The sequence below is a fragment of the Solea senegalensis genome, linkage group LG7 (genome assembly GCF_019176455.1).
Source record: "Solea senegalensis isolate Sse05_10M linkage group LG7, IFAPA_SoseM_1, whole genome shotgun sequence".
NCBI lineage: Eukaryota > Metazoa > Chordata > Actinopteri > Pleuronectiformes > Soleidae > Solea > Solea senegalensis.
The window spans coordinates 1,293,736-1,310,331 of record NC_058027.1 but is presented as its reverse complement, the minus strand read 5'-3'; the positions used below and the strand labels follow the sequence as shown (position 1 = coordinate 1,310,331).

Genomic DNA, 16,596 nt, shown 5'->3' with positions numbered 1-16,596 from the left:
AAGCAAGGCCCTTGACTATATACAGCATGTAAAAAAAAGCTTAGAAGCTTATTCTAAGGCTGCAAAAGCCAAAGAATTTTTATTTTAAAGCGGATTATACACTTACACAAACATGCTCGTGGGTCGTATATTTAATATCTGCCAATAAAATCTCCCGAATGTGACACACTGGACCTTTAAATGAGCATCCCAGTGCCTCAGAGACGCTCTTCGCCTTTCGAGAGCCAAGTGTTTTTGGATTTTGCATCTTTTACATCTAACATGGGAGCGAGGAAACAAAGCGAGCACGGTTTCCTAAAGACAAACACATGCACACATCCTGCAACAACACTGTCCACACTGTTATGCCAAGTGACCCACACTCCGAGAGCATGGCCACTTTCATGATTGGTGTTGGTAAAGAGATAGGAATGAGCCATAAAACGTTTTACGGCACCACGTCTTAAGACTGAAAACACATGCTTGGCTGAAAGATTGGCTTCTTTTTGATTCTAGGAATCACGATCGTGTTATGAAACATAAGGCAGAGGGCTCATGAAATACACGCCACAGTGACTAATTTATATGTTTGTGCATAGTTTTGTTTTCTTAAGTTAAAACAACAATGTGAATTTAATAAGCGAGGAACAAAACCACAGACGATGATGTGTTTTCGGTGTTAACCTGAAACGTAGCGGAGCGGAGCTGCAGGCCTTCCTGCATGTTCTGCTGCAGCTGGTTCTGGATGCTGATCTTCTTCTCTTTGGTCAGCGTGGACACCGGGAAAGCCCGGATCACCGCCTGCTCCCCCACTGGACACAAACGGAAACAAATGCCAACACCAGATTAGCGACACGATTGCTGCAACATCCCCTGGACAGAACACAGCGCACCACCTGTTCATATTTTTTATTTTTTTGGCACATTCTGCTTGTGCCAGATGTGGAATGAGACATAACAAATATCAGATTCAGTGAAGTGATGAAAAATATGAGGGTACCATTATGCCATTAATCTGTATCTGTTACGTTACTATGTGCAATATCTAAAGAAATGCGATCAAACCTCTTCATTCTCCTTTTTTTCTATGCATATAACTTATTTATTTCTATATAATGACATTTTAAATAGTTTTAATTGTCCTTAAATGTTTCTTATGCACCAAAGGAGTTGCACTCTAATTCCACTGTATGCAATACAATGACAATACAGGGTATCCTATTCTAGTCTGCAGAAGACATTTACTCGACAACAATTACTCGATTAATCGATTACTAAATTAATTGTCAACCATTTTCATAATCGCATAATCAAATTTGAAGCTAAAACAAGATTTCTGTTTGTTTCAGGGAATATCTTCTTTGTTATTTTGCTCCATGAAACAGAGAAATCACTGAAAATGATTCAGTTTGAATGATTTCTTTGTTTTATGGAGCAAAAAACAACAACAATACTTGTTTTTTTGTGGATAAAAACAAGACATTTGAGTACATCATCGTTTCCAGGTTTGACAAACAGCTGCAGCTCTTCATCTATGTGCAACTCATTTTCTATTCCCCATCTTTTATACCCATTCGCACGCTGCCAGCACAGCCAACGTGGGTTCTTGCCCAAGGCTTGTAGACTAGTGGAGCCAAGAACCGAACCCACAACCACTGCTGTTGTTTTTGAGCAATTTCTTTCAAATTTCAGGTCTTACATCTCCATCATCTATGTCTCCATCATAGGACTTATAAATTATTATTTTATCTTAAAACATAAGAATAATTAAACAAAAGAACAATTTCTTTGAGAAGAAAACTAAACTAAATTAACATTTTATACTATTTTACTGTAAAACCATGTGTAATATAGGCTTGGGTTCAGTATTTACCTAGTGGATCATGGGGAATGCCTTTGAAGATGATGCGATAAGTGGTGAGAAAGAGAGCGCCCTCTGCTGGCAGAATGTGAGGGCCCCCCAGGAGGCCCCCGGTGGCCTCCTCCCTGCCGTCAGGGTCCAGAAGCACACGCAAACCCTCCAACACCATCTCCTCTCCAGGAAACAGGGATGGACGCAGAATCTTAGGCTGTTGGGAAAACAGAAAAGAAAAAACAAGACGTTCTAACCAGGGACGGACAAATATGCACAAACCTGCACGTAAACACGTCCGAGCCTCAATTTAGGCATTTTTTGCTGACAGTTAATTACTCAAAATGAGGGACACGGCAAAAACATTTGCGTCAGTGAAACAGATTTTTGACAAAGGCCAGGAAATCAATTCATCACTCTTATGTCAAATCAGCGCACAACCACATCCACGGTGGACAAATTTAAGCTTTGCATGCACATCATCAGCGAGCACACGCAGAATTAGCATAGCATTAATGAAAACAAATCCATGCCGTCTATAGAGACCAATTCGCCATTTGAACCCTTCAAGCAAAACACACAATATGTTTTCCTAAGAAAAGCTGCTCTTGTTTTTCCAAATGAACCGAGTGATCAGTACTTTTTTTCACTTTATCTTTTTGGTAGAAATTTGAACATATGGACCCGGAATGATGTGATGTAATAAGCCAAATAACCCCACTGACCTGTTGCTCTGAATGCTTTTCCAGTGGTGCAGAAGAGATAATAATAATAATAATAATGATAACTGTAATGTAATAAGGTTTCATTCAAAAGGACACCACCTTACACAATGTAAAGGTTTTTAAAGATGAAAACCATGTGTAAGTAAAGGTAACTTAAGAGTCATTATGTTGTATAATGTAATCGCTTTCTCGTGTTGTGTGTGTTTTTTTGGAATTGGTCTCTGGTCTTCTTTTTTTGAAAGAAAATAAACACGTTGAGCGACACATATGCCTATAATAGAGCATAATAATAATAATAAGCACTAATATAATGTTTTTCTTGACTCAGAAACAGACACTACATGACCTACTTTCATCTCCGTGAACTGTTACTTATGACACTCTGCACCTTCTTGCTTCAGCTCCTTCTGGCAAGTACAGAAACACTCAGTTGTTCCACTGTCACAAACCTGGGAGTGTTAAGGTCTGGCTGTTAAAAGATAATAAGAGACTTATCATCTGACCTTGAACCAACAGTGAGACCAAGAAGAGAAGAGAACGTTTTACTTTTCTTTTTTAGTATTTCTTTGGCATGCAGCTCGCAGCTCGCAGCCCCGCAGCCCGCAGCCCAGTATGGCAGCTTAGTCCAACACATAAACGTGTAAGACGTCAGCCACAGAGTGCAGCAGACAGAAAGACTGCTCACCGTGGACTCCAGGTTGCTCCCCGGGCCCAGGCAGTGCTGGCATCATGCTTGTCTGTGTGCAATGGTGAGCAAGGGAAATTACCAAGACCTGGCAGACATACTACAGCACAGCAGGGTCCAAAAGACCAACTTTAAAGTATGGAAGTGTGATAATGACTGGAAAACACTGGATGAAATCTGCAATCTGCAAACTGAGCATGTGGACAGAACTTATGAGTAGAAGCAGACTTTCAGACACCAGTGCAGTTGAATGGAGTGTTAAGAATGATCATAAATCAAATCATTAAATAAATATGTATTTATCTATTTATCCCTTGACTTCATAAAAAAGTGTAAACACGTTGTTAAATGATGACACTGATGAAGTCTATGAGTGCCACATGACTCTCTCTCTCTCTGTGTGTTTCCTCGGTGAAGAGGTGTGCAGAGGTTTGTTTTAAATCAGGACAAAAACAGGCAACGGCAACACAAAGCGAGACAGCTGCGAACACAAACGTGACCGCGAGAAAAACACAACCGGGACCGCGAAAACAATGATCGTTCGTCAGTTTGACGGGATAAATGCTCCTCGTTACTGCCCCGCCCCCACACCCCCCTCAGTCAGGTCTGTTAGTGTTATTTTCAGATGAAGGACTCAGCATACAAACAACATTATATTGTCTCTGTTCATAAAGCTCAAACAGAGGCAGAGTAACAACATGAACAACACAAAGGTATATATATACACATATATATATACATATACATATATATGTATATTTATATATATACATATACATATGTATATATATGTATATATATATATATATATATATACATATGTATATATATATGTATATATATATATATATATATATATATATATATATATACACATATGTATATATATATATGTATATATATATACATATTGTGAAAGTTCATTATGTCTCCTTTTCCTTTACCTTCGTTAACAGGTTTCGGCATGTATCTTCCACCTTCCTGGTGACATGCATTATCAGCTGATAAACTTGTTAACAAAGATAAGGAAATAAGGAAGGAAAACTTAGTATTTTCTAAAGAACCTGTTTTTCTAATACCTGCACATCTGCATCTTTTACTTCACACTCTCTGTTGAATCAGTATTTGCATTCACACTGGACTGTGCAGCCAGAAGAAAATCATACGCCCAAAGAAAAAGTCAGGTGACGACATAAATATACTGCATGACCAGGTTTTTAAGGCATATTGCAGGATGACAAAGCCAGCGTTCAATTGTGAAAGCATGCTTCAGGGAGCATGAGTCATTACTTTATTCACGGGAAATGTAGGCTACGCTGTGATATAACCGCAACCCGTGGAACAAAATATTCAAGAGTGTAACCTCTTTTTGGCTGGGAAGCGTATTTCTGATCAAGTTAACCTGACCTGTGATATGTGGTTGTATAAATGCTGCATGTGTAACATCAGTCCCAGCTGCTCACCTTCTGAATGGGAGGTAACCTCCTGCTCTCCCTGTGAACCGCCTCCAGAGCCTCCATCTGCATAGCTACAATGCCTGCGGGTCACAAGTTGAGGTCAGTTACCATATGCACACGCACAAGTGCACACAGACACGGAGCCAGTACAGAGAAACACATGTACATACTCACGCTCTGACGACCAGTGTGTGTGTGTATTTAGAGATTTTAAGGCCATTTAACATGTCAGGAGTTAATCAGCTCAGAGGTTTCTGCTGCTGCTCAGAACACACTCGTCCAAACGGTGACTGTGTGCAAAGATGAGGGCGTCAGGACCGCGGGCAGAGTGTGCTGTACCTGGAATCATGCTGTGCAGGCTCTTGATGTGATCCTGCGTAACTCCACTCTCTGTGCACACCTTGTCGATGAAGCGCGCGATGAACCGCACCACAGAGTTGGCCACGTCGCTGGTCTCCGAGTCCTCGAACCCGCTCTCCGTGTCAAAGCTGTCCGCCACGCTGCCAGCAATGCTAAAAAAAAACCCACACGGGATGAAACTGTAGGTCAGATTTGAACAGGGTTTTTTCTGAGATGAAGATCTGAGAATGTAGTGAGATAAAAAAGCTGTGAAAATGAGCATTTTAAATCCTGGCAGGAGCAAAGTTAGTGGTGTTTTACAGGAGATGGTTTGAGTCAGGCTATGAAGCGCTTCACTGGTACAAAACACAAAAACAGCAACAGAAAAAAGAACAGCACTTATTATTTTAATCTGTGATTAAAGAATATACAAATACAGGCAATCATCATATACTGTATGTCCAGGCAGAGGTGTGCTCATGCTCATCCCTGTAGGGTCCATGCATAGCATGGCAAAAATGATTTGAAACGCAGCTGCACATCACGTGAGATCATCACCATCATCTTCAATCCTCCCTTTGGCGCATTTCTTTAAAGTTTCTTAAACCTTTCTTTTTTTAAACACAGATTTTCAGCTCTGATGTTTTTTGTTGCATTTCTCCATCTCCTCAGCAGACTTTTCCAGTTTCCTGCATTTTTCCATTTAAATAGCAACACACCAGGCACTGGCTTTTAAAAGGAATGACAAGGAGCTATGCGTATGGACGGTGTCCCCTCCAATATTTGGAGAAGGCGAGAAACGAGGGTTGAGAGAGCGAGCGAGCGAGTGGAATTTACGAGCATCAGTGAACGCATCACAGCTGAGCAGTAAAGTCACTGCGAGTCACGGAGGAGGCGAGAGAGCGAGAGAGTGCAGGTGATGTGATGTTCTGACAACGCAGCAGTGACCAAAATGGATGAACGCATCTGTTTGTCACCTGCTGCAAACTCAGGACCGAGTTTCTGCCTTAAGGACACAGACGTGGTTCAGACTCGGGCAGAGATTCTAAACTTTAGACTCGGAGAGGGGGGCGTGGCGCCGGCGCAGCACAACCAATCAAAAAACATGTCCAAAGAGATGATTATTATTAGTTTAATTTACCGTTGTCAAGGCTACATCTCGTGATAACTCTGACTGGTAGATCGTGATTGACTGGTTGGACACTTTTTTTTTTGCAGCTGTATTGTAACAAGGTGTCTTCTTCAGATTTTTGCCTTAATGTGGAACAATGAATGTATCCTTGTTTTGCACAATGTTAATGTTTATGATGCAGTGTCAATACATACAATTAAAAAATGAAAATACAAGCTACCATGAGCTGAATGACCCGGAAACTTCCCCTAAATGAAACCGACAGAGTCGTTTACTGTATTATTTAGTGCGGCCCTTGAGGACGAAATTGCTCTTGAAAGCGAAACGGTTCCCGTGTGTTCCCATGTGTTGAGGATGATCAATCGTTTGGACTCTGTTAGCGCAGAAGAATGCTGTGCAGTGATGCAACACCGTCCCTCTGTGTGCACAAATAGTGAGTGATGAAATCCAAATGTCTTCTGTGAGAGACACAAACAGGTCTGGGGCATAACGGGAACATTTCCACATAAACAGATTCTTGGCCACAGCCTTTCTGATATTTCATTTAAAAATAGTAATCACAATGTCCTTGTAGCTATTGGAGATTGTTTGTATGATTAAGATCAACATGTTTATAAAGCAAGTTCTGTGGGTATTGATAATTAAAATAGTAACAACGTGTTCTTCTGACTGTTTAGTATCAAAAGCCCCAGAAGAGTTTTTTGTGCTAGTAAATCCTAAGACACAAAAGGTACACGGGGAGATTTCCCAGATTCACTTCATGCTACAGTTACAGAAGAGCACAGGAAATCACTTTCACTGCTCGTTTGTTTGGTTTGGGCGAGTGCAGTGCAGTCCCATTCAAGACATCCTAAGGGTTTTCAAATTCCTAACTCAACTAAATGAGTCTCTTTCTGTTTGGTGCAGTAGCGATGCGAGCCCACAGGATGGATGTGGGCCGGAAACAGAAGACGAGTTGCGTTCCATTTGGCTAAATAGGAAGGTATCATGTAGACTGTGAGATACGCCACATCCGCCCACAGGCTTATCATCACCTTATTAAGAGAGGTACAAAAACTCCCAAATCATGAAACCTTACCTCGAGGTTTCCTCTGTATAAGCCTGATGAGTTTACCTTAAAGGTCCTGAATGTGCCAAAAATATGTTCCGTCATGTCTGTGTTTGATCTTAGTGGACGTGCAGGACGCCTTAAAGACGTTTAAACTCTACGAGTTTCATCGGAAAGATCGATATGTATTCATAAAATCGTGAGATCAGTCTATTAATATACGCCATTTCCCGCTGTACGCTTTGCAGAGGATACGATCTGATATTTTGCAATCTATGGTGCAGCAGAACCACAGAAGAGCACAATTTAGATTGTTTGTGTTCTCCATTGTCGTCACAAAACAACACAACATAGCACTTTATAGGTTGGCTTACTTGAAGCACTAGCTCTTGTTTGTACCCAAATATCAAAATACACTTATTGTAAGTCGCTTTGGATAAAAGTGTCTGCTAAATGACATGTAATGTAACACGAGCGTTGTCTTCTTCTTGTGACCAGAGAGGGCATGGATGCAGACTGAGCTGCACTCACAGCACCCTCTGCTGGAAAACATGGCAATTACTTTATACAGTCTGATGTTTTCTAGGTTTTCTATCTTTTTTTACTCGAGTTCTGCAGAGTTGTACTGTGTGGTCATATTTAAAGTAACTATTTCATTCATCAATAAACGCATTCTATTCTATTTTTATGATGCTCCAGGTTTGAGAGATTAGCATTAGTCCTGTGAAAATCTATTTCATGTGCAAACTTAATTGGTATGAGAATATTCATCCATCCTCCATCCAATTCACCTAATCCCCATATTGCATGTCTTTGGACTGTGGGAGGAAACCGGAGAACCCAAAGAAAACCCACACACACACACAGGGAGAACATGCAAACTCCAAGCACAAAGGCCCTTGTTCCAACAACCCCAGCTCTACAATCAAACTGAATTGAGTGCACTCAGAAACTCAATAAGACAACATAATGTTTCGAACCCGGCTCCTGTGACAGTGAACCACCGGGTTGCCGTCTCTCCTGACCTGTTTGTGACAATGCTGTTGCTGCCGCTCTCCCAGTCGGCGACGGGCGCGTTGCGCAGCAGCTTGATCTTGCTGGTGTCCAGCGGCACCAGCAGGTAGACCATGAGGCTGGCGTAGTGGATGGCCTGGCTGAACACGGTGCTCTCCTCGTTCTTCACCAGCTCCAGCTGCTTCTCTTTGCTCAGACACGGCCACGAGCGCAGCTGCTCTGCGGCCAGGTCCATGGCCGTCTGCTCGTCGTCTCGGTCCACTGCGGGCACGGCGGCTGCGTCCTGCAGAGTGAACACATGGAGTGTGAATAATGCTTTTGGCCCGTGTTCCGACTTTGCACTTTACAAACAATTTGATTTACTGAACTATTCTGTTTTTTCATCATTAAGGATTATGGAACTATGCTAATTGTATTCAATAAATTTTCTTGTGACCGACACTAAAACGATCTCAGATCCCAAACCTCAGAATAAAGTTTGCTGCACGCACATACACACAATCCAAATAATTATGAAAAATGCCTGGATTTGTGTCTAGTTTGCCAATGAGGAGTAGGTCGACTGTATCTGTGTAAGTGCTTTGTTTCGTGGGTGCTCGGGAGTTAAGCTGTAAGCTCATTTTCATCTGTCGTCCCTGGGCAGGAAGCAGAGAACAGCATCTCTGTTAGAGAAGTTAGGAGGTGAGTAAAACACACACTTACGAAACAAAAACATGTTCACAACAAATGTAAAACATCCTAAGCAACAATGAAAAACATCTCACAACATTAAAACACAGCACAGACAGTCATAAAACAAGAAACCTCTGGTAATTAAACCGCTTTATCCTCCACATGAGGGTCGTGGGTCGCTGGAGCCAATCCCGGGTGACATAGGGTGAGAGGCGGGGCAAACACACAGAGATGAACAACACTCACGCACACAGAAAGTGTCAGAGTGTTCAATTAACCTCTGCAGGTTTTTGGACTGTGGTAGGGAAACAGTGTATCTGGAGAAAACCCACGCACACACGGAGAGAACGTGGAAAGTCCATACAGAAAAGCCCTTGTTTAAACGGTGTTGTGAACCTGGGTCTCTTTTCTGCAAAGCAACAGTGCTAACCACTACGACACCGTGTGGCAATACACAACCAGTCTTGGTTGATTTCCCCGTCTTACCTTCAGTCTAACAGTGAGGCCTCCTTTCTCCTCCGGGGTGTTCAGGTAAAGGGCCCGGATCTGACCCTGGACCTCACTGTAGAACGTGGTTTCCCAGAACTGCTGGTTGGTCCAGATGGGATGGTCCTGGATGCAGGTGTAGGCAAACTGGTTTACACCAGGAGCCAATTTCTGAAGGAGAAAAAACAGCAACAACAACCTTATACAGATGACTTTGAGTGGAGGTTTCAAGCTAAAAATAGATGATTGACTTTCATCCACAGGCTGATGAAACACTATTTTTGGACCACAACTATCTGTCTTAAGTTTTTCAACCAAGCGTGGACATAAATTCTCGTTTCATATGCGACAGAGGACCCACTTTGACTCATTTTTAGACTTTTTAAGGTTCCTTAGTCTCGATCTTTCGAAATCTCCCAAACAGATTTCCAAAAACTTTGTAAACAGAGCCTGGATACTAGTTCTAGTTCCAATCCTGTTTTATTATTTATTCCAACTTTATTTACACAGGAGACACGAGGTCTCATTCTCAAGAGAGACCTGAAATGATCAATACACTGAAAAACACTCCAGTCCTCAGTTATTACACATGCAGCAAGTTGGACTCTTTAAGTATAAGAAATCAACTGTATGATTAAAATGTTTCAGACGAACTAACAGTTAACATTTTAAATATTTTCAAATAAAAAAAAATAATTGGGATCCAACATCCATGGTTTTCCTGACACCATCTCCCATAGCAACAGATACAAACGGAATGTTGACTTTCTGAACCACAGATTATCAGCAAAGATGTTACCATTTATAGTTTAGATTTGGAGTAATATGTTTATGTTTAAAGGCCCGTTGCGCAACATTCAGGAGAGTTTATTGGCAGAAAGGGAATGTTTTACCGATAATTATGTTTGCATCAGTGCACAATCACTTTAAAATAAAAAACTGTTTGCTTTTCGCCTTGCTTTATGGAGTCTGCCATCTTGCATCAGTCAGAGCAGACAAAACATGTCAAGCTTCCGTTACACAGCTTGTGGTGGAAGTTTCGTAATCTGCAGTCTAACCATGAGATGTCTCTAATTTGTACACACTGGACAAATGAGATAAAAACGAATGCACAGAGTAAATTAACAGTTTGAAGAAAACACCACTGAGTAAAAACACAAACATGGATCAAAACTACAGAACAAAACTGGTGCCTGAGTGTAAATATCATCTGCTTGTAACATTTGTGTTTGGTGGCTAATGACCCACTGGATCCTAACAACACTGCTGCCCTCACACTGCGGGCAGCCTGAGTGAGCACGGCTTTATTTCCCACTGGACACATGCATCAACAGCGGCCTGGACTGCAGTCGACGTAAACGGGCTCTGCCAGAATCCAAGTGAGAAGTCGGAAAACAAAAGAAAACAAAGCCAGCCACGGTATTTAAAGTGAAATCAATCATTCTCAACGAGTCGTAACTTTTTAACAGATAACAACCCCTACCGGAGCGACAGACCATTCCTCTTCCCCTCTCAGTCTACATGTATGCGTAAACAGAGCTGTTGTTTTTCATTAGCGTGGACTGAAGACAGAAGAATAAAAACAGCGACTGAACCATGAGCACAAACCCGTGCCAGTAAATGACCGTCATGCATTAACCACGCGCGTCCCTGCAGAGCGCGAAGGCCACGTGGACGGCTCGAGCCTCTTATTAGATCAGCTTCTGATTTCCTTCCCCTGACACAGCCCGACACAGTTCAGTGGTTTCCGTTATCACCCCAGAGAACTGGAGGGTTACTCTATTAAAACTGACAATATCTAAACAGCTCTGATCGCAGTAGAGATGGGCCAGGAGCCGAGTGAGAGGAGAGACACGGAGCTAATGCCCCGAGTCGGTGTCTTGTTGGTGCCAATTATGTCAAACACTGATTTTTACGCTTTTTCGACGTGTTGTTTTTGGCAGCTGCAGCAGCAGCAGCAACCTTGTTAACGTTGATTCTGCTGGACGGCCGAGTGCTGAAGCGAGGCATTGGTCGGTTTGGTGAGTGTGGCCATTACACATGGGACAGTTTTTATTTTGCATTTAATTATCACAAACAGCTTCTCTGACGTCATCATAGTGTTTACAGGCACGGCAACGTTTTGTTAGATTTTTGAACTTTTCAGACTTCTTTACCAAACCCCACCAGGTGTAATATCCAGGGACTTTTTGGACAAAACTGACTCGATGTCCATTAAAGCGAGTGGCCAGTATGGCACAGTGAGCTCGAGCTTTCCACTCCTCTCAATGTGCGTCATTGAATCCACTGTCTGGCAGCCAACTTGGACATAAATGAGGTTCTCATTTTCTCTGTGACTGACCTTTTAAAAGTTATTTGTGTGGTGATTTTGTCTGACAATGTGATTTAAAAAAAGTTAATCGTGACTTTATGACAGTTTGGAAATCAATGCTGGTAAACAAAAATCTGCTGCACAGATCTGCTCAGTAACTTTTCTCTTTTAAAATACTGCCGTTGGATAAACACGAGACATAATGCAAATTTCAAGCCAAAAAAGAAGTCGCCACCGAAAAAAAAAGGGTCACATCGTTGGAGCGCCTTTAGCTTCGATTACTCACTCATTCACTGTGGCATTGTTTCCATAAGCCGCTGCAATGTCACAAGATTTATTTCCGTCCAGTGTTGCATTCATTTTTCACCAAGATCTTGTATTGATGATGGGAGAGTCGGGCCACTGAGCAAAGCCTTCTCCAGCACTTCTCAAAGATTCTCACTGGGGTTAAGGTCTGGACTCTGTGGTGGCCAATCCATGTGTGAAAATGATGTCTCATGCTCCCTGAACCACTCTTTCACAATTTGAGCCTGATGAATCCTGGCATTGTCATCTTGGAATATGCCCATGTCATCAGGGAAGAAAAAAATGCATCGATGGAATAATCTGGTCATTCAGCTGACCTCATTCTTTGGGCACATAATGTTGCTGAACCTAGACCTGACCAACTGCAGCAACCCCTTACTTATTTGCTTAGTTAAATCCAGGTGGCGACTTTTTTTTTGGCCAGGCAGTGTATGTGTTAATTAGAATACTGAGTCAGCTGAGTATTTGGTTATGGCCCTTTTTCACTATGGTCCCAGCACGGCACGGCACGGCACGGCACAAGGTTGCATCTCCACTATAAAAAGAGGTACCTAGACAGTACAAAGAAATGGCAGTGACTTTGTTTAACACACTACACACACAGGGAGAACATGCAAACCCCACACACAGAGGTCCAAACCGTCATGCTGTGAGGTAACAATACTAGCCACTGCACCATCATAGATTTAATCTGCCATGTACATCATGTACCAGAGTATGTCCTCCAGAGAGCTGGGTTATGTTACAGTCCTTTTCCACTAAATTTACAACCACCAGTGCGGACAAACACACTGCCTCGGATCGGGTGTGGGAATTAGGCCAGATGAAATGACAGGGACAAATGTACGCCAGCAAAAATGCTTTGAAGAGAAGCTTCCATGCTCCCTATGCGGCCACAGTTCAAAATAGCAGGCTGTGGAATACACGGTCTCCGAACTGAGCGTCCAAACAGAGAGGTCAAACATGGCCAAACACACGATAAGAGGAAACACGGCCTTTCGGATCGCACACTAACACTCTGTTTCTTGCAGCAGATGTTGTGTGGGTGCGTATATTGTTGTGCGGGGGGTCTACATGGGTGATTTGTCTATGTTGTCTTCACACCGCCGCAGCTTTTTTGTGACTTGTCAGACGTGTGCAGGTCATATTGACCGAGGTCACCGCTTCCTAATACGATAATACGCGGGGCTCAGCAGTGAGACATCGACAAGACAGCTGGTCATGGAGGAGGACGGGGGAAAGGAGGAAAGAAAGCAGAGGAAAAGGGAGGTAAGTAGCGAGAAAAGATGAAGGGGAAGGAGGGAGTATGCACGACTCAGACCATGACCATGTGACTGGTGAAGAGCAGGAATGCAGCGCTGAATGTGTGAAAAACAAGAAGAAAAAAAAAAGAAAAAGAAAGAAAACACACACAGACAGACAGGAGACAATGAAGTGCACAGGTCAGAGGAATGAGGCAATTAGAGTTTGGGATCTTGTTTTGAACTTCAGGACACGATCCCTCAAGGTCAGGAGCATGATTGACTGTGGCGTCCAAACGTCAGCGAGGACATGTGGACACTGGACTCACAGCGTCTCCGATGATGTCACCGGCCTCGAGGTGGCAACTAAATTTACGAGTCGAGAGAATTCGTAGCATCTCGGAATCGCAGACACGAAAAGAGTCTTTTTTTTCTGGACACGTCGTTAGTGGGACTGCACGCCGCCTGACCTGCGCACAATCCATCTCCTGGTTTATTTGCTGTTCTTCTGTGTGTCAGTGTGAGGAAAACTACAAGGCCATTAAAAAAAAAAAAACGGCATTCAAAGAAAAGCACTTAGAGTTTTTTGGCTTTGTGAAAACAAACAGAGAAAAATGTGTTGAAAGTCAGACGGATAAACAAGCCCCACCGTGGCATCCATAGGCCAGCGCTGTGTAAAGCCCTGATATACAAGATACATAAATGTTCCTCAGCAAAGTAAACATGGATATGGTAAATAAAGAGCTGAACGTTTCTGATATAAACACCCGAGTCACGGCGCACGTCATTTACCTCGCGAAGAGCGGTTTGACAGAGTGCGTTGCCCCCGTGCATAAACTATGGCTGAAAAAATGTTAACATTCAAGTGCCGTGAGGGTTTATCTCAAATTGAGTTTTGAATTTTTCACTTGCTGACGCGACCAATCTGTGTTTTCCCCACAACGAGGGCATTTACTGTGGGACACGGGGTTGTAAAGGGCAGAATAACAAAAGACAGTGGATCAGTGACACCTGTTCATCTCGTGATAAAATCCACTCCTCTCTAGATAATGAATGCCAGTGGAAATGTCTGCAGATTAGAGACGAGAACAAAATGCAAAACCTCACCTCTGACAAAGAGCCAGTGTGCAAAGGTCGTGTTTTGACAGGACAACGCGGCTCCGTCCGCGCACGATCTAAGCCGAGAGATAACTTCCTACTCTCTGAAACGTTATTTTTCAAATTCCATCCCATAAACACCTCGGGTTTGAGGGGAAAATTTGGAGAAGGGTCGAACTAAAAACAAAACATCTGAACATAAAATATGGGTCAACAGCAGAACCTGCTCAATGCCAACAGATGGCTCGTAATAAAACTAAAAAGTGTCTCCATCCAGCAGATGTTGGGACAGACAGAATCGTTTGAAATGTCCCACAAATTGGAAACTTAAAGGAACAATGTGTAGAATTTAGCAACTCAATATCTAGTTAAATATCCCTCGCTTCACCTATATAGCATTCAGTTAGCGTCAGAACTCAAACGATGTTTGTGAGCTATTGTAAAAACAAGGTGGTCCAAAACAATCGCCTCTGTAGAGCTGACCTGGCTCCTGATATAAATATAAAGGGCTCATTCTGAAGTCATGAAAAGAATTCATAAAACCAGATGCTTTTACGCTACAAGTATGACGACTTTATAATTTCAGGGCCTTCTTTAAGAGGCATGAGGACGACAGGCCTCGTGCCTCTTAAACACAAAGTCTGACCAACAATACCAAACAGAGGCTTGACCAGAGTCTGACTCATAAACTGGAACAAGCAGACTTTATTGTGCAGTGACTCCACTTACACAGAGGACGAAAAATAACAAAACATACAAAAAAACTATAAATGGGTCAGTGCAAGAAATAGACATCAGTGTTTTAACTCACTGCCCGGCCTGCGTGCGTTCCCTGCTCTGTTTGGAAGTCACAGCCTGACTTGCACGATCACACTTGTCATGAGATTATATATTATGTACTATAGCAGGTCTGTTATGTTAGATTAAATGGATGTAAAGTCCATAAAAGAGAAATTCTGCTCTGTATACACCTGCCATCCACACTACCCCAGTATTTTACCCTGATTGGTGCTTATCAGCCACAAATAATCAATCAATCAATCAATCAAATATCAGCTGTGAATAAAAAGCTCTGTTAAACATTTCTTCAGTTTCAACTTCATCTTGATATCAGCCTCATGTAGACTGTTTTTTTTCCAGGTTTCCTTCTGAAGCCAAATAGGAAGTGTTTATGTAATGAATCGCCACCAGGGGGCGATAATGCTGTTTGCAAAAAGAAGTCAGTTTGAATGGAAGTCTATGGGGAAAATTAGCCGCTTTTCCACTTACTTACACTTGACACTTAGTAAACATTTTCCTGAGAAGTGATTGGACTCAATCATGAGTTACAGGCCTCCCTCAATAGAACATAATGTCAATTTTGTAAATTATATTTGGGGATTAGGTAAATTGGACACTCTGAATTGGCCGTAGGTAAGAGTTGATGGTTCCAGTATGGTCCCAGCTCGCCTCGACTTTGAGGTACGGCACGGCGCGGCACGGAATGGCACGGCACCGCATGGCCGCAGCCGGTGGAAACACGCCATATGTGTCCCTGTGATGGACTGGCGATCTGTCCAGGGTGTGACCCCGCCTTTCGCCCTATGTCAGCTGAGATTGTGGAGGATAAAGCGGTAGAAGATGGATGGATATTCTCATTTAGAGGAAAACCGATGATGACACATACTGTATGAGTGGACAACAGTGGCTGCCGGTGACAACTGTGAACTCACGGCTGCGAAACCTCAACATGGCCTTGAACAAAAACCTCAAATCTCAAAGCTTCAAAACTGGAGTGCAGATTCTTATGGGTCACGACCAGTTGCCACTTAACGGAAATGCATGCTCTTACTTTTATATAGAGAATATCTGGTTCCTATTTACACCAGCATACACGTGTCCTGTGTAACTGTACAGTCACGATATATGTGTTTAGGAAATGTGTAGGAAAGCATGAATATAATGTTGGGTAATTACGAGCAGCCTGCTCAACACTGTCCTGACAAAGAAATGCTATGGTACATATGTTTCATGTTATAATCCAAGGTGAGGAAGTGGAGCGAAGATGGGACATGGTGCATTTAGGACATTTTAGATGTTGGAAAGCAGAGCTGCGTGTTATCTTTACATGCTGCACTTTCATGGAACAGATTGTCCTTCACAAAATCAAACACAAATGTGACGGATCAGTTGTGAAATCATCAGGATCATGCCTCCCCTCAACCTACAATTATGATGACAAATGTTCAGATGCTTCATTGCTAAGCTTTGT

At 42.5% G+C, this 16,596-nt stretch overlaps 1 protein-coding gene across 2 annotated transcripts in view; it reads right to left on the bottom strand.

Moving 5' to 3' along the window:
• The window catches only part of sbf2 (SET binding factor 2), a 94,758-nt gene that overhangs the window by 19,960 nt on the left and 58,202 nt on the right, over nucleotides 1-16,596 (bottom strand). For both annotated transcript variants that reach the window (XM_044029744.1, XM_044029745.1), the window contains exons 18-23: nucleotides 9,390-9,560; nucleotides 8,243-8,514; nucleotides 5,038-5,210; nucleotides 4,705-4,778; nucleotides 1,853-2,048; nucleotides 664-791 (exon numbers count right to left, since the gene is read on the bottom strand). In XM_044029744.1, the coding sequence (XP_043885679.1) occupies nucleotides 664-791; nucleotides 1,853-2,048; nucleotides 4,705-4,778; nucleotides 5,038-5,210; nucleotides 8,243-8,514; nucleotides 9,390-9,560 (1,014 nt within the window). The remainder of the gene's footprint in view (nucleotides 1-663; nucleotides 792-1,852; nucleotides 2,049-4,704; nucleotides 4,779-5,037; nucleotides 5,211-8,242; nucleotides 8,515-9,389; nucleotides 9,561-16,596) is intronic.